Genomic DNA, 25,770 nt, shown 5'->3' on the forward strand with positions numbered 1-25,770 from the left:
ATCTGCGTGAGTGTGCCTTAGGCATGCTGCAAGGAGGCATGAGGACTGCAGATGTGGCCAGGGCAATAAATTGCAATGTCCGTACTGTGAGACGCCTAAGACAGCGCTACAGGGAGACAGAACGGACAGCTGATCGTCCTCGCAGTGGCAGACCACATGTAACAACACCTGCACAGGATCGGTACATCCGAACATCACACCTGCGGGACAGGTACAGGATGGCAACAACTGCCCGAGTTACACCAGGAACGCACAATCCCTCCATCAGTGCTCAGACTGTCCGCAATAGGCTGAGAGAGGCTGGACTGAGTGCTTGTAGGCCTGTTGTAAGGCAGGTCCTTAGCAGACCTCACCGGCAACACCATCGCCTATGGGCACAAACCCACCGTCGCTGGACCAGACAGGACTGGCAAAAAGTGCTCTTCACTGACGAGTTGCGGTATTGTCTCACAAGGGGTGATGGTCGGATTCGCATGTATTGACGAAGGAATGAGCGTTACACCGAGGACTGTACTCTGGAGCGGGAGGTGGAGGGTCCGTCATGGTCTGGGGCGGTGTGTCACAGCATCATTGGACTGAGCTTGTTGTCATTGCAGGCAATCTCAATGCTGTGCGTTACAGGGAAGACATCCTCCTCCCTCATGTGGTACCCTTCCTGACATGACCCTCCAGCATGACAATGCCACCAACCATACTGCTCGTTCTGTGTGTGATTTCCTGCAAGACAGGAATGTCAGTGTTCTGCCATGGCCAGCGAAGAGCCCGGACCTCAATCCCATTGAGCACGTCTGGGACCTGTTGGATCGGAGGGTGAGGGCTAGGGCCATTCCCCCCAGGTGGAAGAGTGGGGTAATCTCACAGCAAGAACTGGCAAATCTTGTGCAGTCCATGAGGAGGAGATGCACTGCAGTACTTAATGCAGCTGGTGGCCACACCAGATACTGACTGTTACTTTTGATTTTAACCCCCCTTTGTTCAGGGACACATTATTCCATTTCTGTTAGTCACATGTCTGTGGAACTTGTTCAGTTTATGTCTTAGTTGTTGAATCTTATGTTCATACAAATATTTACACATGTTAAGTTTGCTGAAAATAGACGCAGTTGACTGTGAGAGGACGTTTATTTTTTTGGTGAGTTTACATATGGACGAGCAATGTCAGAATGGAACGGACTAAGATACAGTAGAATAGTATAGAATAGAGTATATACATATGAGATGAGTAATGTCTTGGAGGTCAGGTAGCTTACCCCTGGTAATGCGTTGGGCAGACCGTACCACCCTCTGGAGAGCCTAGTACATAAAAAAACAAAATACTGCAAAGTTTCCTAAGAGCTAGTCGTGATGCTGCCATCTCCGTTGGTGCCATATGTCCATAGATGATATTAAAGAAAATGTGAAGGGAGGCAGAGTGATTGTGAAAGAGAGCGACCTGGCTCTACGTATTTTACTGGTTTGTGACTTACTGACACCGCCCCAGGTCAAAGAGGAATAAAGCAGCCCAAGTGTTAACACACAAAGGAACTTTAATCACACAAAGGAGAAGATGAACATGCAGTGCATTCGGAAAGTATTCAGGCCCCTTGACTTTTTCCACATTTTGTTACGTTACAGCCTTATTCTAAAATGGATTAAGTTGTCTTTTTCCCTCATCAATCTGCACACAATACACCATAATGACAAAAAACATTCTTTTAGACATTTTTGCAAATGTATTAAAAAGAAAAACTGAAATATCACATTTACAGAAGTATTCAGACCCTTTACTCAGAACTTTGTTGAAGCACCTTTGGCAGCGATTACAGCCTAAATTATTCCTGGGTATGACGCTACAAGCTTGGCACAACTGTATTTGGGGAGTTTCTCCCTTTCTTCTCTGGAGATCCTCAAGCTCTGTCAGGTTGAATGGGGAGTGTCGCTGCACAGCTATTTTCAGGTCACTCCAGAGATGTTTGATTGGGTTCAAGTCCGGGCTCTGGCTGGGCCACTCAAGGACATTCAGAGACTTGACCCAAAGCCACTCCTGCATTGACTTGGCTGTTGCTTAGGATTGTTGTCCTGTTGGAAGGTGAACCTTCGCCCCAGTCTGAGGTCCTGAGCGCTCTGGAGCAGGTTTCCATCAAGGATCTCTCTGTACTTTTCTCCGTTCATTTTTGCCTCGATCCTGACTAGACTCCTAGTCCCTGCCGCTGAAAAACATCCCCACAGCATGATGCTGCCACCACCATTCATCACCATAGGGATAGTGCCAGGTTTCCTCCAGACATGACGCTTGGCATTCAGGCCAAACGGTTCAATCTTGGGTTCATCGGACCAGAGAATCTTGTTTCTCATGGTCTAAGAGTCCTTTAGGTGCCTTTTGGCAAACTCCAAGTGGGCTGTCATGTGCGTTTTACTGAGGAGTGGCTTCCATCCAGCCACTCTGCCATAAAGGCCTGATTGGTGGGGTGCTGCAGAGATGGTTGTCCTTCTGGAAGGTTATCCCATCTCCACTGAGGAACTCTGGAGCTCTGTCAGTGACCATCGGGTTCCTGGTCACCTCCCTGACCAAGGCCCTTCTCCTCCGACAGTTTGGCCGGGCGGCCAGCTCTAGGAATAGTCTTGGTGGTTCCAAACTTCTTCCATTTAAGAATGATGGAGGCCACTGTGTTCTTGGGGAACAGGCCCCCATTAACATCAATGGGGCTGAAGTGGAGCGGGTCGATGTCAGGAAGCTTGGCCCCAGTGATATACTGGGCTGTACACACTACCTTCTGTAGCGCCTTACGGTCAGATGCCGAGCAGTTGCCATACCAGGTGGTGATGCAACCGGTCAGGATGCTCTCGATGGTGCAACTTTTTGAGGATCTGGGGACCCATGTCAATTATTTTCAGTCTCCTGAGTGGGAAAAGGTGTTGTCGTGCCCTCTTCACAACAGTCTTGGTGTGTTTGGACCATAATAGTTTTTGTTGGTGATGTGGACACCAAGGAACTTAACTCTCAACCCGCTCCACTTTAGCTCCATCGATGTTAATGTTCGGCCCTCATTTTCCTATAGTCCACGATCAGCTCCTTTGTCTTGCTCACACTGAGGGAGAGGTTGTTGTCTTGGCACTACACTGCCAGGTCTCTGACCTCCTCCCTATAGGCTGTCTCATTATTGTCGGTGATCAGGCCTACCTCTGGCCGGCTTACTTTATAGTCACACATTCAATGCACATATGTCTACTCAAAGACTGGAATAATACCGTTCATGTACGGGCAATATTTACTTCCTTTGAGAGCATGGGTCAGGGTGGCTGGCCAATCAGGGCGTGCACAGGGGTGAGACACATGGCTTGTCCGATTGGATGAAGCCATGAGCTGGAGGAGATATCGATCTCTATAGTGAGTGGGAGAAAGGGTGAGGACGGGTGAGAGTCAGACACTGCAGCTCCAGCCAGACATAAACAACAACATGCGCTGGAAATTAGTCCCACAGCACCCTCGGCAGGGGGATTCTGTATGTTTGAGGCCAAAAGGTTGATCAGTAGGAAAGAGTGTCAAAGAAGTGAAAGTTTATCAGAGCTGCTGAGGTTTGAGAAGGTTTTTCCTGGAAAAGTACAGATAGGATTCTTTAGTTTCATTGTCAGAGAATTTCTCTCATTCCCAGTGTGGTGTTTCAAATGCCAAAGAATGGGACATGTTCAGTGTAAAGGAAAGTAAATATGTGCCAAGTGTGGAGGGCAACATGATTATGGTGAATGTGGGAGCAATGTGAAGGTTAAGTGTTGTAATGGGGGGGGGGGGGGGGAATAGTGCAGCATTTGGTGGATGCCAGGTTCAGAGAGAGGCTAGAGAGGCTCAGAGATATAGAATCAGTCATGACGTATCATATGCACAGGCTGTAAGACACATTGGTGGAACTACAGTGCGGACTGATGGCGCTTCCATGGCTGCTCCTGTTCTAAGTGGACCTACTGTTGGGGCTGGTGCTTCTGCTGGTCCTGGCATGTTTTCGAGACCTGTTCAGAAATCTTGAGATCATGAATGTGCTGTGTCAGAGGACACTTTGATAGTGAATAAAGTTAACTTCATAGCTTTCATTGGTAAGGTTATCAACATGTGGAAAGCAGAAATGTCAGATTGAAGATCATAGTGGATATGGCAAAATAATTATTAATTAACATATGTTAATGTCGAAATGGTTATTGACATGCTGAATAATTCAAAGGGAGGAGCTATAGGAGGACAGGCTCATTGTAATGGCTGGAATGGAGCATTTAAGCCAACGGAATGGAGTCAAACTTGGTTTCCATATGTTTGATACGTTCCATTCATGGCAGCCTCAGGAGGCTGAAGACATTTGGCTTGGCCCCTAAGATCCTCAAAAACTTTTACAGATGCACAATTGAGAGCATCCTGTCAGGGGCACACTGCCTGCCTTCCAGGACACCTACAGCAACTGATATCACAGAGTGGAAAAACAGATAATCGAAGACATCAACCGCCCGGGTGGGTAGAAGTTTTATTTGTTTTTTAAATTTTATTTTCGTAGTAGTGCAGAATTAGGCAGAACATGATTGATCGCACACTCCAACACAGTAGGTGGCGGCATGCACCTTAAACGGTTGTTTGCGGATCGCCATGATATATAAAAGTACTCAGTCCTCGTTGACGTCTCTTGCTTGTACAATGCTTTTCGTCTGCTAGTGCTAGCTAGGTAATACATAAGATATTATCTTCGCTGTGTGTTACCTTATCAAAATGTCCGCAAAGAACCAGCGAGAGAACGAAAACATTGCTGAGGGAGAGTCTACGCTGAAGGAGGAATTAAACAAAAAGGTAACGTTAGATAATGCCAGATTGTTGGTGTGAGAAATTAGCAGATAGCCAGCTAAATTAGTCAGAATCGGACTTTCTGGCAGCCAAATACTCCATCTAAACTTTAAATTGCCTCAATACACGTTACACGCTCGAACTTTCCAAGCCCTCTTACTGGGGGAGCCGTTTCCGGTGCGCCAGGCATTAACCAACAGGGAGGATATCTCGTTAAATTCGTTAGAATTACTAAATTATATTCACATAATTTAAAAGGACATTTTAAAACGAGTGTTTCAACTGTTTCAACATAGTAGTAGTTATAACCACTGCAAACCTGATGCTAGCTAGCTAGCCTCTTCCATAGACCTGACTGGTTGCTAGCATCAGAGCCTTCTGGCTAATGTCATAGACTGGATCGAACGTTGTTTTACAGAGAAATCGGTCGAAGTACTTGTGTTGTTAAATGATTGTTAAGGTGTATTTGGTTGGATTTGCTATCTAGTAAACTGAGATCTCAGTGCTCAAGTTGGTCAAATGTTTAAAAAACAACTCGCTAGCCCCGTCCTGGTAACAAATGTAATGTTATTTCTCTGCACCGTTTATTTTGTAATTGACACGCTCTACATTTACCAGTTTATTCCCTGCCGTTGTCCATGTCATTTACGGATGCGCTCCGTTTATACATCCATGAAGTGATTAATCACTAATTCTCCCTTCCGCTATATATTCTATATTGCCCACTTCACTTCCTCAAAAGACAGCCAAACAAATATTAGAAAGTGTTAATTTCGTTTAGAGATAATAATCTAGCTCGAAATTAATAAGGCTGTTTCAGCATCTACAAAGTAGATGTTTTGAATTTTAGCAAACATTTAAAAAGGCAACAAAATAATCCAAGTGGTTCATGACTGCACAGAAACGTTCTCTCACTGTCAACTGCTTCTATTTTCAGCAAACTTAACATGTGTAAGTATTTGTATAAACATAAGATTCCACAACTGAGACATAAACTGAACAAGTTCCACAGACATGTGACTAACAGAAATTAAATAATGTGTCCCTGAACAAAGGGAGGGGGGGTCAAAAGTAACAGTCAGTATCTGGTGTGGCCACCAGCTGCATTAAGTACTACAGTCCTCCTCATGAACTGCACCAGATGTGCCAGTTCTTGCTGTGAGATGTTACCCCACTCTTCCACCAAGGCACCTGCAAGTTCCCGGACATTTCTGGGGGGAATGGCCCTAGCCCTCACCCTCCGATCCAACAGGTCCCAGGTGTGCTCAATGGGATTGAGATCTGGGCTCTTCGCTGCCCATAGCAGAACACGGACATGCCTGTCTTGCAGGAAATCACGTACAGAACGAGCAGTATGGCTGGTGGCATGGTCATGTCAGGAAGGGTACCACATGAGGGAGGAGGATGTCTTCCCTGTAACGCACAGCGTTGAGATTGCCTGCAATGACAACAAGCTCAGTACGATGATGCTGTGACACACAGCCCCAGACCATGACGGACCCTCCACTTCCAAATCAATCCCGCTCCAGACTACAGGCCTCGGTGTAACGCTCATTCCTTCGACGACAAATGCGAATCTGACCATCACCCCTGGTGAGACAAAACCGCGACTCGTCAGTGAAGATCACATAGGCGACGTTGGTGATGTCTGGTGAGGACGTGCCTTACAACAGGCCTACAAGCCCTCAGTCCAGCCTCTCTCAGCCTATTGCGGACAGTCTTAGCACTGATGGAGGGATTGTGTGTTCCTGTTGTAACTCGGGCAGTTGTTGTTGCCATCCTGTACCTGTCCCGCAGGTGTGATGTTTGGATGTACCGATCAGCTGTCCGTTCTGTCTCCCTGTAGCGCTGTCTTAGGTGTCTCACAGTACGGACATTGCAATTTATTGCCCTGGCCACATCTGCAGTCCTCATGCCTCCTTGCAGCATGCCAAAGGCACGTTCACGCAGATGAGCATGGACCCTGGGCATCTTTCATTTGGTGTTTTTCAGAGTCAGTAGAAAGACCTCTTTAGTGTCCTAAGTTTTCATAACTGCGACCTTAATTGCCTACCGTCTGTAAGCTGTTAGTGTCTTAACTACCGTTCCACAGGTGCATGTTAATGAATTGTTTATGGTTCATTGAACAAGCATGGCAAACAGTGTTTAAACCCTTTACAATGAAGATCATGACACAAGTAATTTTTCCAACAATTGTTTACAAACAGATTATTGCACTTATAATTCACTGAATCACAATTCCAGTGGGTCAGACGTTTGCATACACTAAATTGATTGTGCCTTTAAACAGCTTGGAAAATTCCAGAAAATGTCAAGGCTTTAGAAGCTTCTGATAGGCTAATTGACATGATTTTAGTCAATTGGAGGTGTACCTGTGAATATATTTCAAGGCCTACATTCAAACTCAGTGCCTCTTTGCTTGACATCATGGGAAAATCAAAAGAAATCAGCCAAAAAAATGTAGACCTCCAAGTCTGGTTCATCCTTGGGAGCAAGTTCCAAACACCTGAAGGTACCACGTTCATCTGTACAAACAATAGTATGCAAGTATAAACACCATGGGACCACACAGCCGTCATACCGCTCAGGAAGGAGATGCGTTCTGTCTCCTAGAGATGAACGTACTTTGGTGCGAAAAGTGCAAATCAATCCCAGAACAACAGCAAAGGACCTTGTGAAGATATTGGAGGAAACCGGTACAAAAGTATCTATATCCACAGTAAAACGAGTCCTATATCGACATAACCCGAAAGGCCGCTCAGCAAGGAAGAAGCCACTGCTCCAAAACCGCCATAAAAAAGCCAGACTACAGTTTGCAACTGCACATGGGGACAAAGATCGTGCTTTTTGGAGAAATGTCCTCTGGTCTGATGAAACAAAAATAGAACTGTTAGGTCATAATGACCATCGTTATGTTTGGAGGAAAAAGGGGGAGGCTTGCAAGCCGAAGAACACCATCCCGACCATGAAGCACGGGGGTGGCAGCATCATGTTGTGGGGGTGCTTTGCTGCAGGAGGGACTGGTGCACTTCACAAAATAGATGGCATCATGAGAAGGACAATTTGGTGGATATATTGAAGCTACATCTCAAGACATCAGTCAGGAAGTTAAAGCTTGGTCGCAAATGAGTCTTCCAAATGGACAATGACCCCAAGCATACTTCCAAAGTTGAGGCAAAATGACTTAAGGACAACAAAGTCAAGGTATTGGAGTGGCCATCACAAAGCCCTGACCTCAATCCCATAGAAAATTTGTGGGCAGAACTGAAAAAGCGTGTGCGAGCAAGGCCTACAAACCTGACTCAGTTACACCAGCTCTGTCAGGAGGAATGAGCCAAAATTCAGCCAACTTATTGTGGAAGGCTACCCAAAATGTTTGACCCAAGTTAAGCAATTTTAAAGGCAATGCTACCAATGGCAATGCTACCATTTTAAAGGCAATGCTACTTTGTGCATGATTTCTCTATTGTACTACATAATTGATATGTCATATTCCTCCACTAGACTACTTTGATACGCATCAGTAGGGATTAAGCAGTGAGCATATGCAATGCCCACTGAAAACATGAGTGCGCTGGTATTATGGTTTCTGTCCTTTCAGAATCAAAAACCTGTCACACACTGAAGCCCTATACGTTCGCCACTGCGCAAATATGTCTATAATAGATATAAAGGCTGTTAAGATATTGTTTCAAGAAAGTAGTGTGTATATTTGGCCTGCCGAAGCGGTTTTATGCTCTGACTGAATAGAAGCTAATTCTGAGCTTTTTTTTACCCGCTTGTCTTACAGGGAAATTACGACAGTGAAGTCAATCTTTAGGCTAATAGCCGTCTCTCTTTGGTTGTGGCATCTTTTCATGAAAGTTCTCTGAACTGAACTCATGTCTATATTATCTATGTTTTTTTTCACTGAAAGTCATGTTTCTGCAGATCAAGGAACAGAAAATTGTGTTTGATGAGCTCTCCAATCTGAAGAAAAATAGGGTAAGAAGTGGTTAAAATGTAAAACCTAGCTGTTTAATTTCCTTAAGATGTGATGTTCCTGTGAAGGTAATGCTAATCTTGATGCATATTCCTTTCAGAGGGTCTATGTTCAACAGCCCAACAGTAACATATTCTTCTTGGCAGACAGAGGGCAGACTCTTGCTTCATGCAAAAGTAAGAATACCATTTTTTGTGTACAAGTTTTGTGTTCTCTTAACCATTTTTTTTTTTAGATACACTACATGTGAACTTCTCTTCCCTCAGAGGAACTCGACAACATGAAGAAGGATATGTAGAAGAATCTACTCAATCTGGGATGGAACTACAAATAAGACCTTACTAGCTATAAATATGTGTGGTATTTGCTGTGTACTGAGCTTGTCCCCCTCCCAGCTTGTGCTGGAGAAGAGTGTGCATGAAAACCTAAGGAAAAGAGGGCCTAACTCCAGTTGTAACATGACCAAAACAGCTTCAAATCCCCACTACCAGTGTCTGTTCTCTGCTCACGTACTTCACATGAGAGGTTGCCTTGCCCCTCAGCCAGCACAAGACCGTAACAGCAATGTATTGATGTGGAATGGAGAGGTTTTTGGAGGACTGTTATTGAGACCAGAAGAGAATGACACTGATGTTCTTTCCCACCACCTCGCAGCCTGCCATAGCCCTACAGAGATCCTGTCTGTCCTGGCCAATGTCCGAGGACCCTGGGCTTTCACTTATTACCAACAGGCTGGTCACTATCTTTGGTTTGGGAGAGACTTCTTTGGCCGGCGAAGCCTGCTTTGGCAATATGATGCTGAGGAGAAGTCTTTGACTCTGACGTCTGTGGCTGCCTGTCTCCCTGGCTCTGACCGACCTCCACAGTGGCAAGAGGTTCCAGCAGTTGGTGTTTACAGGATTGATCTGAGGGCGTTTGCAGAGTCTGGCTGTTTGACCTTTGAGGTTTATCCATGGGTTCACGCAGGCGAGAATCTATCGTCTGTTAGTCATGAATCTAAGTGGGAGGGTATACCAAGTTGCACCTCAGCAATGATGAACAATTCAGGTCTCTCCCTTACCTCCCCAGTTTGCCCACTGAACATGTCAATCCCTCAGTTGTTGGAGATGGAACATGATCCAAGCTCACAGTCCTCAGTTGAAGACCTGGAGGTGTTGCTAAAGTCTTGTGTGAGAGAGCCTGTGGTAAATCGTCTCATTGATGTTCTCAGTGAGGCAGTACGGAGGCGTGTGCAATGTCTTCCCTTTGATACACAGGTGACATCACCACTGACCAATGACAAGGCAGCAATTGCAATCCTTTTCTCAGGAGGGATTGATTCCATGGTTCTGGCTGCCCTGGCCGACCGCCACATCCCAACCCACCAACCAATCGACCTTCTGAATGTGGCATTCAAACTGCCGGAACCAAAAATTGTGAAGGAGTCTACCAAAAAAAGCAAAAAGCACAAAACAAAGCCAATGGATTCTAAAACGGACATTCCTGATTCCAATGTGTATAACCCCTTCGGCGTTCCAGACAGGATCACTGGTAGAGCAGGTCTGCAAGAGCTTCAAGACTTGAACCCAGAGAGAAGATGGAATTTTGTTGAAATCAACATTTCTCGGGAAGAGCTGCAGAAAATGCGCCAGGAGCACATCTGTCACCTGGTGCACCCATTGGATACCGTGCTGGATGACAGCATTGGATGTGCTGTGTGGTTTGCGGCGAGAGGAACCGGCTTCCTCACAGAAGGCAACGAAGAGAGGGGGTTCACATCATCTGCCAAGGTAGAGTATCAAATGGGTAAAATAACAAGGAACATGCCATTTACAAGTTGTGAATAAAGTCTGTTTCATATTCTAACTCCTTTTTTTGTTGTTGAAAATTGTTAGCTTTGCAGTGGTATAAATCAGACCCATTTAACAACCTTTCAAGTAATTGTCTGTTCCACTGCTTTGTGACGGCAGGTGATTTTGACCGGTATTGGAGCGGATGAGCAGCTGGCAGGGTACTCCAGACACCGAGTCCGCTTCAAGACCTCTGGGCAAGAGGGTCTGGTCCAAGAGCTGGCCATGGAGCTGGGCAGAATCTCCACAAGGAATCTGGGTCGAGATGACAGAATCATAGGGGACCACGGGAAGGAGGCTAGGCAAGTCTCGGACATTAAAAGCAAGCAGATTTTCCAGTACCAAAAATACACTGCATGACAAAGTATGTGGACACCTGCTCGTCAAACATCTCATTCCAAAATCATGGGCATTAATATGGAGTTGGTCCCCCCCCCCCCTTTGCTGCTATAACAGCCTCCACTCTTCTGGGAAGGCTTTCCACTAGATGTTGGAACATTGCTATGGGGTCTTGCTTCCATTCAGCCACGAGCATTAGTGAGGTCGGCACTGATGTTGGGCGATTAGGCCTGGCTCGCAGTCGGCATTCCAATTCATCCCAAAGGGGTTCGCTGGGGTTGAGGTCAGGGCTCTGTGCAGGCCAGTCAAGTTCTTCCACACGATCTGAACAAACCATTTCTGTATGGATCTCGCTTTGTGCATGTTGAAACAGCAAAGGGCCTTCCCCAAACTGTTTCCACAAAGTTGGAAGCATAGAATCGTCTAGAATGCAATTGTATGCTGTAGCGTTACGATTTCCCTTCACTGGAACTAAGGGGCCTAGCCTGAACCATGAAAAACAGCCCCAGACCATTATTCATCCTTCAACAAACTTTACAGTTGGCACTATGCTTTCGGAAGGTAGCAGTCTCCTGGCATCCGCCAAACCCAGATTTGTCTGTTGGACTGCCAGATGGTGAAGCGTGATTCATCACTCCAGATAACGTTTCCACTGCTCCAGATTCCAATGGCGACGAGCTTTACACCACTCCAGCTGACGCTTGACAGTGCGCATGGTGATCTTAGGCTTGTGTCCGGCTGCTTGCCCATGGAAACCCATTTCATGAAGCTCCAGACGAACAGTTCTTGTGCTGAAGGTGCTATCAGAGGCAGCTTGGAACTCGGTAGTGAGTGTTGCAACAGAGGACAGATGATTTTTATGCTCTAAAGCACACGCCGGTCCCGTTCTGTGAGCTTGTGTGGCCTACCACTTTGCGGTTGAGCCATTGTTGCTCCTAGACGTTTCCACTTCACAATAACAGCACTTAGTTGAACGGGGCAGCTCTAGCAGGACAGAAATTTGACCAACTGATTTGTTGGAAAGGTGGCATCTTATGACGGTGCCACATTGAAAGTCACCGAGTTCTTCAGTAAGGCCATTCTACTGCCAATATTTGTCTTTGGAGATTGCATGGCCGCGTGCTCGATTTTATGCAACGGGTGTGGCTGAAATCGCAGAATCCACTCATTTGAAAGGGGTGTCCACATACTTTTCTGTATTTGAATTAATGGTGATATGCTGGATGTTTTTTGTTGGCTTTGTATAGGTTTCCCTATTTGGACGAGGATGTGGTGTGTTTCCTGAATGCCCTGCCAGTGTCTGATAAGGCAGATCTGTCCCTGCCTCGAGGTGTAGGGGAGAAACTGCTGCTGAGGCTGGCTGCCAAGAAACTGGGTCTGGGGGCCTCTGCTCTACTGCCTAAGAGAGCCATGCAGTTTGGTTCCCGCATTGCAAAGATGGAAAACAGCCACGAGAAGGCCTCAGACAAGTGCAAGAGACTCCTCACACCTTAGATCTGCATAACATTTAATCAGGAATGTTTTTTTTGTTTTTTTTACACTGTATTGACATAAAGCAACTAAGTCATGCTCTTAATTAGGGTCACAGTGAGCCACAATATGAACATGTTTTAATATCCGATAAATATACAAATACACATTTTGATTGTAATATAATTTGAATCTTTTCAAAATGTTTAATATTCAAGGCACAATTATAAAGTTCCCATTTTCTTCACATTGCCAATCTCAAACATGGCTCTGTGCGCTACATCATGTAAGACTTCACATCTTGAAGATTTTCTCTGAAGTACCGGTCACATTCAACATAGGAGGGCAGGTTTCCCACATCAAAACGTCCAGAAATCTGATGAATATACACAGGCTTTCTGTGGTGGGAAAAGGAAAAGTGTACTGAGAGAAAGCATTGTTTTTGCAGCCATCAATGTTGATCATCAATTTTGAAATAGTACCTTGAAATGAGCCATGACAAAAAGTTTCCAGGTGCGTCCTTTTCCTCGATTGGTGCTTCCTTTGAAAAAAGAGCTGCTTTAGTTTAGATTAATATCAAGTGATGACCAGCAGATATTAAGGAAATTACTGTTTACCTTATTTTCATCAAGGAAGGCATCCAATAGATGAAGGATTTTCTTAGAAAACAAGTAGAAACATGGACACTGCAAAAAAAAGAAGGCAGACACTATCAATAGGTGAATATGTAAACACGGTGGGAAACTGGGGAGTTTAGTAGCAAGTCGAATGCTTCTTGCGCTTATCAGCAAATAGATTACTTGCTCCTAGTTTGATCCCTTAACATAAACCAAAGGTTTATCTGCTGTGTTTAACGTTGCAATTAGAAACATTCCAAAGCAAGAAAAGTCTTGAGTTTGGGTATATATTGTAGGAAGGGACAGAAAAGTGTTAGTCTGCACATACTGCTCTCCTTGATTTTGTCTCAGAGGGAAGAGGTTTCTCCTTCATACAGAGCACCTGAAGGTCTTCATCGACTTCCAAAATACCATACTTCTGTGTCTCTGTGGGAGCAAATACAGAAATACAACTCATTAGGAAGGTGTTTGGTATACTCAGTATGTATGTAATGTTATTATATGTAATGATAATCGCTCACAAATGTTATCCAGCTGGATGTGCTTCAAACAACTCGTGTGATTAGTGCAGCATTTGAAAGGTTTTAGTGTAAAAAAAAAACAGGATAGAGATACAAAATAGTTTTTCTTGAGTTCTTTGGGGCTATAGCCAGCATGACAACTTCAAAAGCACACAATCTGACATTTCACTCACCCTCATCTTTACATTGGTAGGAAAGAACCAGACTGCTGTCTTCACACATTGCTTGCAGGTCAGAAAACTTCTCTTTAACTTTAATGAGACTGAAATCTTCCTTGAACAAAGTGTCTCTGTGTGGAGAAGAGCCTGTCAGCATGAGTCAGTAAATGTTTTCTACATTGAGTCAGTGAAGGCTTTTTCAAACATACCCTCCGATAACTATTACATGGTCTTCGATCTTGAAGTGCTTGACTGTTAGCTGAAGACAGGCGACAGCACCGAGACGGTCCTTGTGGAATAAAAATGGTCAAATGTATAATTCATATTTGACCTGGACAATGCACATGGATCAACATGAGACAACACTATCCCAGGGGAAATCATGCAAGCTGACGAACCTCATTGCTCTTTGTTCCATCACTTAGGACTTTGACATTAGGGAAGTCCAGGGCCCACTCCTCAAATGCTTTGTGGTGAAGGGCATTGGTCTGATAAGGTAAAAAGATAATGTCAACGATGACTATCACCACACATCATAATCTCAGTCCTTTAAACATGAATTTAGGTATTTCGAAATTCTTAAAATATTTATTGGGTTTTACTTTCCAATGAACTGATGAAGGTTCAAAATGTTGGCCAGGTACAGTTACACGTGGAGTAAAAATAATTCACATAAAATACTCTTAATGTACTTTGATACTTACAATGACAAAGACGGTGTCCACGCATCCAGTGGTAGTCAAAGCTTGGACCCAGTGAGATATCAAGGCACAGTGCCCCACAGGAAGCAGTGGCTTGGCAATGCCAGCCAGATGTTTGAATCTTCCGCTCGTGTCGTTATCGACATCTCTCTGCAACCTTGTTCCATATCCCGCAGCGAGAATAACCGCTTTCATTTAAACAACCGTGCCAGAGTAGGCTACTTAGCGTCAGTCACTTATTTAGCTAGGTGGCTAAATAAGACGCTAGTTCAAATGTTGCTGTAAACAGTTACCTAAAAGCAGTGAGTTATAGGTCAAGTAAACGTCTCAAAGCAGCAATTATAACATACGACTTCACATCTGTGTGCAATAGTGAATACACGAACCTGTATCAATCAGAATCTCATTCTTCCACGACGTAAAATATTTGTTGGGGGGGTAAAGGTTACAGTACAAAGTCTCAACAAAGCAACGTCTTCAAAAGTAATTGAACAGCGCCCCCATATGTCATACATTGGAAAACTTTATGAGGAGATCAGGGGTGCGTTCGGAAACTCCCTCTGGCTATCTATTACGATTTCAGAGCACTCTCTTTGAGTATGCCAGAGAGCAGAATAACTGACGAATTTACGAACGCACCCCAAGTCTGTCTAGACATCGCGCGCCCGTAACCAAGGAAGAGCGTCTTGGTTGCCAAGAGCAAAGAATCTTACACATTAATTTGGACTTTTGAGGCAACGATGTGCTGTGATGGTACCAACACGTTTCACCCGTTATTCTAAAACGGTCTATGCAAGTCATTTAGAGTGTAAGCAAAGGTTCAAATAGCCTGCTAGCTAACGTAAGCTATGGAAGTAATGTCGCGCTCACTGACATCCAGTTCTTCGTCCAGATTACAACATTCTTCTGTTGAAGAGGAGAAGGATGACACGGCCTACCTTGCTGCATTGACAGCTCAAAGAAATGCCAACGCTTTCTTTGAGAAGTACGAAAAGGGTGAAGTTCAGGAGTTGCTGAGCCTGACCTCTTGTAACTGGTTTCTGGGTGGCGATGACTTCACTCAGCCAGTTGAAATGCCGCCAGGCATAATCAAACAAATGAGGAACTTCACCGACTCAAACTGCATCATTCTCGCACCTGTGGATGCCCGAGTCCCTCTTGATTACAAGGTGGTCCATCAAATAGTCCGAGAGCTCACAGTTGGCATCTATTGTTTCAACCAAGTGCCATTTATAAGTCTTGAGCCAAACTTTGACCAGAGCACCTCGTGCCAACTGTCTCCAGCGTATTATGATACGAAAGTAGGTCAAATTTTGGTTAATATTGACTACACTATCAAGGCTCTTTGGCATGGAGCCTATATTCCTAGAGAAAATCGCATTCGCTTCTCTGAACTCTGGAGAAGCAGCATGGGTGTCGACTCAAATGGAGTACCCCAGACGAAGAAAGATGTGTTTGCAGAGTTTCTCACTGCAGGTATTTGGGTGACAGACAGAGAAATGTAATGTAATGCAAGATCAATACTGACATAGATAAACGCATGCCCTAACTTTGAGGCAAAATTGTGTCCGTTCTTTTTAATAATGATGTTGATTAGATTCAATTGAACATGCCTACTTTAGAAATAAGATTCCCCTCAACTGGTGATGCTTGTTCCATCCTCCAGGTCTTCAGGACATCTCAGAGGAGCCCTGTTACCAGGGCATATACAACATGGAAGTCAGTGTGGATCCTACCTACGACCCCAACAGTGCAGAGGAGGAGAGCCTTTTTTCCCAACACCAGGAGAGCATCCTGCTTAAGCTCACATCCTACCTGTCCTCTGCCCGACAGCACGGCAACCTGTTTGTGTTCGAGGGCGCCCACAGTCTGGCCAGTGTGGTGAGGCTGACTGAGGAGAGGCTGGAGCTGGCCACCTACCAGAGGCTGCAGCAGAGGCTGGGTCTACAGGCAGGCCTGGTTAGGGGCTGCTTGGAGAGGAAGGCAGAGGTGTGCAGAGACCTGGCTTACCTGCGCCTCCTCACCTTCCTGGTGCCCTTCCTGGTAGGGCTAAAGAAGAGGATGAAGATCCCAGACCTGGCGCAGATGCTGCCGGCTTACTCAGGTCGGTTGCTACAGCGCAACAATGAAATATAACTTACAGGATCTCCATGAGCAACACTAGCTACATCTCTGTGCTACTTACTTACTGTGTTCATAATGCTATTTGAATTCTAGACTGAGGCCAATTTTCTGTCACTGAAACAACTAGGTTCCCTGTTGCCTAATAAATCAGACTTTTATACCAATACTTAATATACAGTCTGAAACATAGCAATGCAAAATAGTTTTCCTTATAAGCCAGAATGTTGACTACAATTCCTTTTTAACTTACTCTACCGGTTGTGTGGTTGGTCCTTCAGCTGCTCGAAACTTTTGACAAAATATCCACAGCACAGCATTGTTTCACAACTTTTTTTTTAGAGCGCCAGTACTGCTGTCGAAATGTATATCACCTGACACGTGTAAAACCATGTAAACACCTGCAGACTTCGGTTACTGTACTTCCGCCTTGTGCACATGCCTTTGGTCACAAGCAAACAAATCTTAATTGCCACACACACAGAGAGGCTAATAACACTTTCCTTTGGACATTACCTCACATTTCAACCAACTGAAGGACCAACGCCACAGACAATCGGCAGAGTAAGTTCAAATGATGTTTATTCAACATTCTGACTTGTAGGTACTGTTTGGAATGTTTTAACATTAATGCGTGTGGCGAAGCCTACATAATTTGAAGGCATTGCCACGTTTCGTGCCTAGGTTCCCTATGGCTATCATACCATTGACTCTGGGGTTGCAACAGATGTGTTTATCGTTGTTTTCATTCTGTTTTTGTAGATGATAAACTGAAGACGGAGAGGGAATTACCGCCGTTGCTCCTTGGACCTGCGTTCGCCTGTAAACATTTTCCGTACAAGTCAGATGAGTATTTTCACCTTCACGGTGGGATTGAAGTTGACATCGGAACCCCTCAGCTAGAGGAGGTCTCTGAAGAAACAAAGGTGAGAGTTAGATTCACTTACTAGTGAGCCGTCACAATCCACTTAAGAGCTATCGACTTCCACAGTGAGGCCGTAGTTTCATAATGAAATCAGGTTGTCTTGTGGTTCCCTCCAGGAGGCCTTTGCTGCACTGCAGAGTCTTGCAGTGGGTCACCTAAGAGACCTGCGAAGTCAGGACACCACCTACAAAGAGCACTTCCCCGTACCAGTCCACAAGGTCAACGGCAATAAGTATGTTAAGTTCACTTGCAGAGAAGCTGTCTTAACATGCACGCATAGACACACACATCTCACTTACATTGAGCACGGCGGCCTTGTACTCCACACACTCGCACACAGATGCACTTGTAAGAGAACACAAACCCGTGCTTTTCAGTGTCCAATGGTCAGGCTCTTACGCGCTGCTTGATGTCTTTTGGCAGCTATCATGTGATCTCCATTGAGGTGGGCTCATTCTACCCTCAGCCTAACGTGGTCCCATGGTGGGAGGCCCTCAACACTGCCGTCAAAACCCTGAGAGGGAAGAGACTGCCTCTCTCTGACGTTCAGCTGCATGAGCAGTTCAAGAAGACATTTGGCTACAAAAAGGCCATAATTTGCAAGGTGATGATGAAAAAGAAGATATAGCAATATAGGAATGTTCTTTTTTTCTTATTTTTTTAGTATTAGGTAAATGTAAAAGGCTTGTATGATCGTGTGTGTTATTTCTCACTGGGGTCAGAGTGTGCCATTCGGCCTGCGTGCTGCGGCAGAGCGCGGCCTATCCGCTGTGTTCTACTCGCTGTGCCGCCGGAACTCTCCATCTCACCTGGGAGTCCTGGACGAGCAGGGCTACTCCCTGCTGCACCACGCCGCCAAACACAACCACACACACATCATCTGCCAGCTGGCCACCACCGGGGTCAACCTCAACCAGACAAGCAGCGGCAGGTTCAGCCGCACAGGTCAGAGACATGCCTCTTTCTCCCTTACTCTCATTTACACACTGTCCTCAAAACTGTTTACAAACACCTTTATTTTGCAGTGAAATCTGGAGGTGGTGTTGGGCCCCCAAAAGGAGCTGGTAAGCACATACCAGTGTGAACATGCCAGCCTCACTCTACTGTAACGAAATAGGGCTTTCAGACACGGCTTTCCACTCTTTGTTTGTACCTGTTCCAGGCTCCACTCCCATGCACCTGGCTGCTCAGTGTGGTTCCCTGGAGGCCATCAGCTGTCTGCTGGCTCTGCAGGCCGACCACCGGCTAGTGGACCGCAGGGGCTGGATGGCTGTGCACTTTGCTGCCTACTACGGCCAGGTGGCCTGCATACAGGCCCTTTGCAGGAAAGACCCAGAGCTGGTGGAGATGCAAACCACTGCCGAGTGAGTGAGGAGACACTTCTAGGTTTAGAATACATGACATGTCTAACAAGGATCAATAGGATGCAACAGCAGGCCACTGGCACCGTTACACAGATGATTTCAGTGTCATTTTAATGTAACACTAGCATGACATTGCTCTGTAATCAGCACATACAACAGTGGAGGTTGCCGAGGGGAGGACGGCTCATAATAATGGCCGGAATAGAGTCATTGGAATGGTATCAAACACGTGGTTTCCATGTCGTCGATACCATTCCATTGACTCCATTCCGGCCATTATTATGAGCCGCCCTCCCCTCGGCAGCCTCCACTGACATACAAGTAACAGACACCACAAAATGCACCGGAGGCGGTACGGATGCATCTTCTACGTGCACACAGGTTGACGGTGTTGTTTTTTTGTCTCCTCAGGTACCGCAGCTGCCCGTTGCTCCTGACGGCCACGTCGGGCTCCGTGGAGGCCCTGGACTACATGCTGTCCGCAGGAGCCGACTGGCGGAGGAGGGACAGCAAGGGCAACGACGTCGTGCAGCTGGCCGCCCTCTACTTCCACCCCAAAGTCCTCAGACACCTCATCTCGCTGGGCCTGCCGGACCTGCCTGTCTGGAAGATCCTCGTAGGTACGCTGCCTGGTGGAAAAGATGGAGATGGGGAATTAGCTAGCGAGCGAGGGTTAAGCGAGGCCAATGTTTGGGTCGCAGGTTGTATTCGTTCGATGAGTCTGCACTGATACGGAGGCCTGTGTGTGTGTGTGTGTGTGTGATGGAGCAGAGATGCTGCACAGCGAGGACCACCGCAGGCTGGAGATGGCCATACGCTGCCTGGAAGCTCTGTGTGTCACAGCCAAGTCCTTCTGGAGGGATATCATGGATGCAGGTGAGTGAGTTTTTGGAGGGTTTGGGCCTATATCAGACAGGAATGCCTTGTTTTATACTATAGCCTTGAATACTAGCTTTGTATTGCCAATTTACAACCATGCTTGGAGTTATACTTACAGCATTAACTTTACATAATTAAAAAAAAAAAGTTATACTACGGAATACAAAGCTAGGCCAATTGCAATAGAATCAAAATATCGAAGGACCCTAAAGCAGTTGACCTATTCTGTAGGAGGGATCCCGGCCCTGTTGGAGCTAATGCGCAGCACAAGACCAGCGCTGCAACGTATGGCTGCCGCCGTGGTGTGTCACATCTCGGAGAGGACGCCCGTGTGTGAGGCCCTGGTGCGCTATGGTGCCGTGCCGGTGCTGGTCAATCTGCTGGGCAGCCAGCAGGCCGAGCTCCACTCCCGCTGTGCCCTCATGCTGGCAGACCTGGCAGGGCACAGTGACCAGTACCAGTCCCTCATAGCCCAGCAGGTTAGTACTACTGATATAATCAGTCTTTCCCATAGCCCATCTGGTTAGTATTGCTGTAACTAATAGGTGGGTTCAGTTATAACCAGGTGTGTGTGTGCGCGCACACGTGTGTGTGTGTGTGTGTGTGTGTGTGTGTGTGTGTGTGTGTGTCTGTCTGTATTTGTGTATGTTTGACGATTCGTGCATGCGTGTTTGACAGTTTATTCCTGTGTGTCCAGGGTGGAGTGGCCCCGTTGGTGAGGCTCCTGGGCTCGGACCTACATGATGTGCTGGTGAACACTGTGCGGTGCATCAAGGCGCTGTGTGTCCATAGCCCCGGCAACCAGACGGCCGTGGCTCTGGCTGGGGGGATTCCACAACTTGTGGAGCTCTTGACTGTCAGATCAGGTACACTGTTAAATCATGAGTAAGACGATGATGATATAGAACATGATGATGAATCGTCTTTCTGGCCATGTATCTCCAGAAATGTTGCAAGAGGAGGTGTGCGCGGCTCTGGCTGAGCTGGCTAAGGGACACCGGGAGAACCAGGACACCATCTGTGGAGCGGGCGCCGTGGCCCCGTTGGTGCTCATACTGCGGGGGAGGAAGATGGCCGCGCAGGTGAAGGCGGCCAGAGCCCTGGAGGCCATCGCCGATCACAACCCTGCCATACAGGCCCGCTTTCTGAAGAAGTCGGCCGCCAAGCACCTCCTACGACTCTTAAAGGTAGGACCTGAGCAAGTCAAATCATTGTTTCCCTCATTTCTAAATATGCTTATGGAATTCTTGAACATTTTATATTCATGTACTTTAACTTGTGTCCCCTGGGCTATGTTCAGGGTTGAGTTCAGTAGGGCATGCTGTATCAAACTGTTTTGCAACAGAAAATGAACATCTGTGTTCTTATGGGACAAATTCAGATAGTACCTCCCCATTTCAATCTTTTTCTCCCTATTGAACGTGACCCAGGTGTTCCAGGTGGAGGCGAGGGAGCAGGGGGCCGTCTCTCTATGGGCCTTGGCAGGACACACTCTGAAGCAACAGAGACTCATGGCAGAGCACATCGGCTACCACTTCATCCTCGAGCTCATCCTCTCCTCCTCTGACAGGATGCAATACGTCGGTAGGTTCTCTCATTTCTCATATTTTTTGTTTTAAATGTACTTGCTCTGTACTTGCTAAGTCTCTTACGCAAAAGAGGTCTTTTACACCAAAGTAATCTCTCTCACAAGAGGATGTTAAATGGCAATCATCGGTTCATGGACAGAGTTGGCTCGCTGACATCAAGCTTTTCCAGACATTTTATTCAGTCAAGGGGATGCAGTCTCCGGGGATCGATGAAACTAAACACTGAGTGTCGTAAAACAACGAAACTTCCATGCGTTGTTGACAGGCGACGCAGATAAATGATTGACTGTACCATAAACAGGCACCCTGAGGTTTGTGCTGGAGCGAGGCTCACCTCTGTCACCGCAAGATCAGCCGCCTCCTACCCCCAGACGGCTTTCCTCTGCTAGACTCATCACTCTCAGCCAGAGCACAGGAAGGCATGCAGTCAGGAATGCCTGTCTGTCTATCCCTCCATTGGGAATCCCAACACCTTGAAAATAAGAGGAAAACAAAATTGAATGTGACACACATTTCAATATCCCAAAGTTGATTTGGAAAAACTGGGGTATCAATTGGAATGGGATGGGTCATTCTCCATACCTCTGTCATTCCTTGAACACGTGTTCTCGGGTGTTTTTTTTGCTGTAACATGTTAAGAGCCTCTACTCTTCCCTCAGGTCCTCGGGCTGTCACACATGTCTACAGAACATCTGTACAGCAGCCTCTGAAATAGTTTCTGTCCAGACAAGACGACAGATGGTTCTTTAATTCCAGCCTTCTTTTTCACAAAAAAAATGCCTGTCGTTCTCTTAAAAGGGAGACGAACTGAGGTTAATGATGTGGAAATGGTAGGCCTGCGCCTGACCACAATAACACCCCGACCAATGGTTTAAAAAGTGAATGTACAGATTGAACCGTTTGTCACAAAGTCTACATAACGCCATCATAGTAATGGCATAACAGTCATGACCGCTAATGTCAGCTTACAGCCCTAGCGACTAACTTTACACTATGCTAACCCAACATTGTTATTAGGGCCAACTAATTGACAGGTGATAACTCTAGCCAACTAGCTTACCTAGATAATATTTTCCGCCATGACTTTCATGAGCTGACAGCAACTTATGCCTTCGTCCTGTCATCTTTACTGATGGACACCCCTGCTGGCCGACACTCCATAAAGGCATCCCTCACTCACATCCCAGCACTGCCACCAATTGTCAAATGTGGTGTGGAGGTTTCAGATCTGGTCAGGCCAGAGAGGGCCCTTATGAAAGAATTCAAGTCAAGGTTTACGTACAATTCAGCTTGGTAAAGTGTAAACAAATACTATTGTGTTTCAGGCTGCCAGGCAGTTATAGCACTGAGCAGGGACAGTCGGAGCCACCAGGACGGGCTGTGTAAAGAAAATGGGGTGCCCCCACTGGTTCGTCTACTACGGGGGTCCCGGACCACGGAGAGTACCCTCCTCAGCGTTATACGATCCCTGGGCATCCTGTGTATTGGTTTGTACATTCTCACTGTAGCCTTAATCTTATCTTGTGAAACACACAGTACATGCACTCAAAGGTTTGCATAAACCATGCATTGGTATCAATGGGAGATTTGGTTTCATGATACTATTGCCTATTGATGTTTTAACAGTGCTACAGTAGTAACATGGCTTTCAGACTTGACTTGGAAACAGGTCATAGCATACAAGCTAATAATATACCATGACTTCTAGTGCATGCATTTTTCGTACATCTAATTTTAGGAGGGGCACACACCAATAACCCAAACAGCCAGAGGGTCATAGCTGAGGAGCAAGCCATTCCAACTCTGTTAGAACTTGTGAAGCACCAAGAATCACTGCAGGTCAAGGTAAATACATTGGAAATTGATCACACAAAAAAAATGCGTTCTTTCCTCTTAAATGTCCTTGGTAGTGCCACAAAACTCCCACAAACAAAGGGTGTCCAATAATAGAATTTTCCATTGAAAGAAATTGAGGCTTGGGTGACATGTTGATTCTCCCTCAGGTCCAAGTGGCTCAAACGCTGGCCTGTGTGCTGCTTGGAAACCAGGACCTACAAACAACCTTCTGGGAAAAAGAGGAGTTTACCTACGAAACAGTTCTAGAGTTGCTGCGAGTGCCAGATCAGGTAAACCATTTGAAAGGTGTGGGCTACTTCAAACCAACTTTAGCCCAGAACCTTTCGGTATGTCAACACAGTCACTAACAAGATGAGGTGGAACAAGATATGGGTCTAGTAGAGATTTGAAAGAAAAGCATCCAAGATTCAATACTGTTATCTCAATGTGCAATGAACTACTGGCACCTAATGGTCAAGGACTGCTCAAGCACTAAGGGGTGTAGACACTCCGTAAAGTGCATTCCCCATGGCAATTTGTCATGTTTGCCTTTTCCCAGCAGGACATCTGCCTGGAGGCTGGTTATGCCCTGTCTCTGTTTGCCTACAACAACACCACCCAGCAGGCAGCCATCCTGCAGAATGGGGGCATTCCCATAGCCATGTACGAGCCCTTCTTGAACTCCAGGAACGAGATGGAGAGGGCCAAAGCTGCTTTTCAGGTAGCCATGAAGCAGATCATAAAAAAAAGGGAAAAAAATCACCTGATGGCCACAGTAATATTAATGAGTCATTAGCAGCTGCTGATTTATGTGTTTTCCGACTTGACACGAAATTAGCGTTAGGTAATGCCTTTTATCGCTACCTTTTCGTTTCCTGGTAACTGGTCTCTCCAGATAGTTGTGCTGGCCAAAGTGATCACGGACACGGACCAGGTGACTCTGTCTGCCAGAGGGGTGACTGTCCTTGTAGACCTTCTGCAGTCCACTAATCCCAACACTGTGGTCCTGACAGGTAACTTCAGCCCAGTACTATGTATGGGAAGAACATTATATACACTGAGCAAAAATATAAAACGTAACAACGTAAACTGTTGGTTTCATGAGCTAAAATAAAAGACCCCAGAAATGTTCCATACGCACAAAAAGCTTATTTCTCTCACATTTTGTGCACAAATTTGTTCACATCCCTGTTTAGTGAGAATTTCTGCCAAGATAATCCATCCACTTGACAGGTGTGGCATATCAAGAAGCTGATTAAACGGCATGATCATTACTTATTATCATTATTTATTATTAATATTTATTGGGGACAATAAAAACCCACTCAAATGTGCAGTTTTGAGTGCACAGAAATACATGATGAGATCCTGAGGCCCATTTTTTTTAAGGTATCTGTGACCAACAGATTAATTTATTTAAATTGACTGATTTCCTTATGAACTGTAACTCAGTAAAATCTTAAATTGTTGCATGTTATATTTTTGTTCAGTATAGAACACTAGTCTTACCTTACTGCATACATTTTTGCCATAGCTCAGTTGCTAGCCAGTCTGGCTCACACCCGGGCAGGCATTCCTGATGCTATTGTCACCATGGGAGCTGTTGGTCACCTATGTGCTCACCTGTATTCTGAGGAGGAAGAGGTAAGGATGGGACTTGTGGTATTCCTGTCTATGACTATTGCCTGAAATCTAACAGACTATCAAGATAATTCATTCTACAACCATCAAATGCTATCCAACTTTACATATTTCAGGTTACGATGTGCAGATTCGATACAAGCATGGTGATAAAATCTTGAATATTTTCAGGTGCGAACGGCATCTTCAAGTGCCCTCGGCTACCTCACCTTTAACCGTCACGCACATCGCCTCTTGTTGGTGGAATGTCGAAACACTCCATCTATGTACGACCTTTTGACCCAGCATCTCATCGAGGACGCCAAGATCTCACACATTTTTACTGCGGAGTTCGAAAGGCAGAAAATAGTGGGGCTGCCATCATTAAGGTATGTTTGTTTTTTTTGCCCCAAAAAATCAATGCTTTCATATTTCTAGCTATCAATCATTTGTCCTTTTTAACACAGTTTGGAGATAAATGGTGGCCCACCTGTTCCTCAGCGCAACAAAAAAGGTACATTTTGTTATGCTGTACATAATTATTTGAATCTATTTCATATAAAAGTCGCAATCGTCTTTGTCGCCTCTACCTACGTCAGGTTTGTCCAAAAAGACAAGCCGCACTCCTGGCCTGTCAGTGTCTGCAGGCCACTTTGGGAGGAGCAGCTCGGCCCCAGTTCTCCAGCTTCAACCCCAGAGGAGCAGGACAGCCAACCCCAAGGTTAGGCTGCAGGGAGAGGGGCCAACCCATAGCTCCCAGCCCACCCTGGAGTCACTGAGGCTGGATAAGGGCGGCCCCGGCAAAGGCAGTGACCCTGGAAGTCAGCCTAGGATCTAGCCTGACTGGGCTAGCTTAAAGTAGTAGTGAACTTATGACTCAGGGAGCCATTCTATTTATGTTCAAGATGAATATATTACATTTATATTATTAATGGAAATTACTGACTTAATGGTATAATATATTGGAAGTCAATTGAATAAAAAAACGAAATGAAACACCTAACACAGAATGGAGTCATTT

At 45.7% G+C, this 25,770-nt stretch overlaps 4 protein-coding genes across 5 annotated transcripts; 3 read left to right on the plus strand and 1 right to left on the minus strand.

Moving 5' to 3' along the window:
- Window positions 1-4,667: 4,667 nt before the first annotated feature.
- On the plus strand, window positions 4,668-9,199 carry asdurf (ASNSD1 upstream open reading frame). Its single transcript, XM_029703468.1, has 4 exons — window positions 4,668-4,804; window positions 8,729-8,782; window positions 8,881-8,956; window positions 9,047-9,199. Exons 1-4 carry the CDS (start codon window positions 4,727-4,729, stop codon window positions 9,076-9,078), a joined length of 240 nt encoding a protein of 79 aa, XP_029559328.1. The 5' UTR covers window positions 4,668-4,726; the 3' UTR covers window positions 9,079-9,199.
- asnsd1 (asparagine synthetase domain containing 1) lies at window positions 9,114-12,925 on the plus strand. Its single transcript, XM_029703463.1, has 3 exons — window positions 9,114-10,549; window positions 10,730-10,911; window positions 12,196-12,925. The coding sequence occupies exons 1-3, from the start codon at window positions 9,134-9,136 to the stop codon at window positions 12,440-12,442; spliced, it is 1,845 nt and encodes a 614-aa protein (XP_029559323.1). The 5' UTR covers window positions 9,114-9,133; the 3' UTR covers window positions 12,443-12,925.
- zgc:136439 (mannose-1-phosphate guanyltransferase) lies at window positions 12,594-14,874 on the minus strand. Its single transcript, XM_029703465.1, has 9 exons — window positions 14,802-14,874; window positions 14,419-14,708; window positions 14,113-14,202; window positions 13,924-14,003; window positions 13,730-13,845; window positions 13,364-13,461; window positions 13,036-13,104; window positions 12,901-12,959; window positions 12,594-12,816 (listed from the first exon to the last, which is right to left on the minus strand). Exons 2-9 carry the CDS (start codon window positions 14,608-14,610, stop codon window positions 12,696-12,698), a joined length of 825 nt encoding a protein of 274 aa, XP_029559325.1. The 5' UTR covers window positions 14,611-14,708; window positions 14,802-14,874; the 3' UTR covers window positions 12,594-12,695.
- A 56-nt stretch (window positions 14,875-14,930) lies between these two features.
- On the plus strand, window positions 14,931-25,752 carry ankar (ankyrin and armadillo repeat containing). 2 transcript variants are annotated; one of them, XM_029703461.1, is made up of 23 exons: window positions 14,931-15,891; window positions 16,082-16,519; window positions 17,299-17,462; window positions 17,578-17,693; window positions 17,885-18,065; window positions 18,184-18,406; window positions 18,487-18,525; window positions 18,624-18,825; window positions 19,237-19,445; window positions 19,597-19,701; window positions 19,936-20,183; window positions 20,402-20,570; window positions 20,650-20,891; window positions 21,135-21,288; window positions 22,619-22,780; window positions 23,032-23,138; window positions 23,297-23,419; window positions 23,689-23,850; window positions 24,025-24,142; window positions 24,664-24,773; window positions 24,942-25,138; window positions 25,217-25,263; window positions 25,349-25,752. In XM_029703461.1, the coding sequence occupies exons 1-23, from the start codon at window positions 15,264-15,266 to the stop codon at window positions 25,585-25,587; spliced, it is 4,383 nt and encodes a 1,460-aa protein (XP_029559321.1). In that variant the 5' UTR covers window positions 14,931-15,263; the 3' UTR covers window positions 25,588-25,752. The 2 variants fall into 2 exon arrangements, with proteins under 2 accessions (XP_029559321.1, XP_029559322.1); XM_029703462.1 differs by having other exon boundaries at window positions 23,692-23,850.
- The last annotated feature ends 18 nt before the right edge of the window (window positions 25,753-25,770 follow it).

This window comes from Salmo trutta, chromosome 20 (assembly GCF_901001165.1).
Source record: "Salmo trutta chromosome 20, fSalTru1.1, whole genome shotgun sequence".
In the NCBI taxonomy this organism is placed as follows: domain Eukaryota; kingdom Metazoa; phylum Chordata; class Actinopteri; order Salmoniformes; family Salmonidae; genus Salmo; species Salmo trutta.

Bases quoted from the DNA above. Each gene is read 5' to 3' on its own strand.
- asdurf (XM_029703468.1), top strand. From the start codon at position 4,727: ATGTCCGCAAAGAACCAGCGAGAGAACGAAAACATTGCTGAGGGAGAG. The intron at 4,805-8,728 runs GTAACGTTAGAT...ATGTTTCTGCAG, and splicing joins AGGAGGAATTAAACAAAAAG to ATCAAGGAACAGAAAATTGT. The intron at 8,783-8,880 runs GTAAGAAGTGGT...TATTCCTTTCAG, and splicing joins CCAATCTGAAGAAAAATAGG to AGGGTCTATGTTCAACAGCC.
- asnsd1 (XM_029703463.1), top strand. From the start codon at position 9,134: ATGTGTGGTATTTGCTGTGTACTGAGCTTGTCCCCCTCCCAGCTTGTG. The intron at 10,550-10,729 runs GTAGAGTATCAA...TTGTGACGGCAG, and splicing joins GGTTCACATCATCTGCCAAG to GTGATTTTGACCGGTATTGG. The intron at 10,912-12,195 runs GCAAGTCTCGGA...GGCTTTGTATAG, and splicing joins GACCACGGGAAGGAGGCTAG to GTTTCCCTATTTGGACGAGG.
- zgc:136439 (XM_029703465.1), bottom strand. From the start codon at position 14,610: ATGAAAGCGGTTATTCTCGCTGCGGGATATGGAACAAGGTTGCAGAGA. The intron at 14,004-14,112 runs GTTCGTCAGCTT...TTATTCCACAAG, and splicing joins ATGGAACAAAGAGCAATGAG to GACCGTCTCGGTGCTGTCGC. The intron at 13,105-13,363 runs GTATGTGCAGAC...TTTTTTTTGCAG, and splicing joins AGACAAAATCAAGGAGAGCA to TGTCCATGTTTCTACTTGTT.
- ankar (XM_029703461.1), top strand. From the start codon at position 15,264: ATGGAAGTAATGTCGCGCTCACTGACATCCAGTTCTTCGTCCAGATTA. The intron at 20,184-20,401 runs GTTAGTACTACT...CTGTGTGTCCAG, and splicing joins AGTCCCTCATAGCCCAGCAG to GGTGGAGTGGCCCCGTTGGT. The intron at 23,420-23,688 runs GTAAACCATTTG...GCCTTTTCCCAG, and splicing joins TGCTGCGAGTGCCAGATCAG to CAGGACATCTGCCTGGAGGC.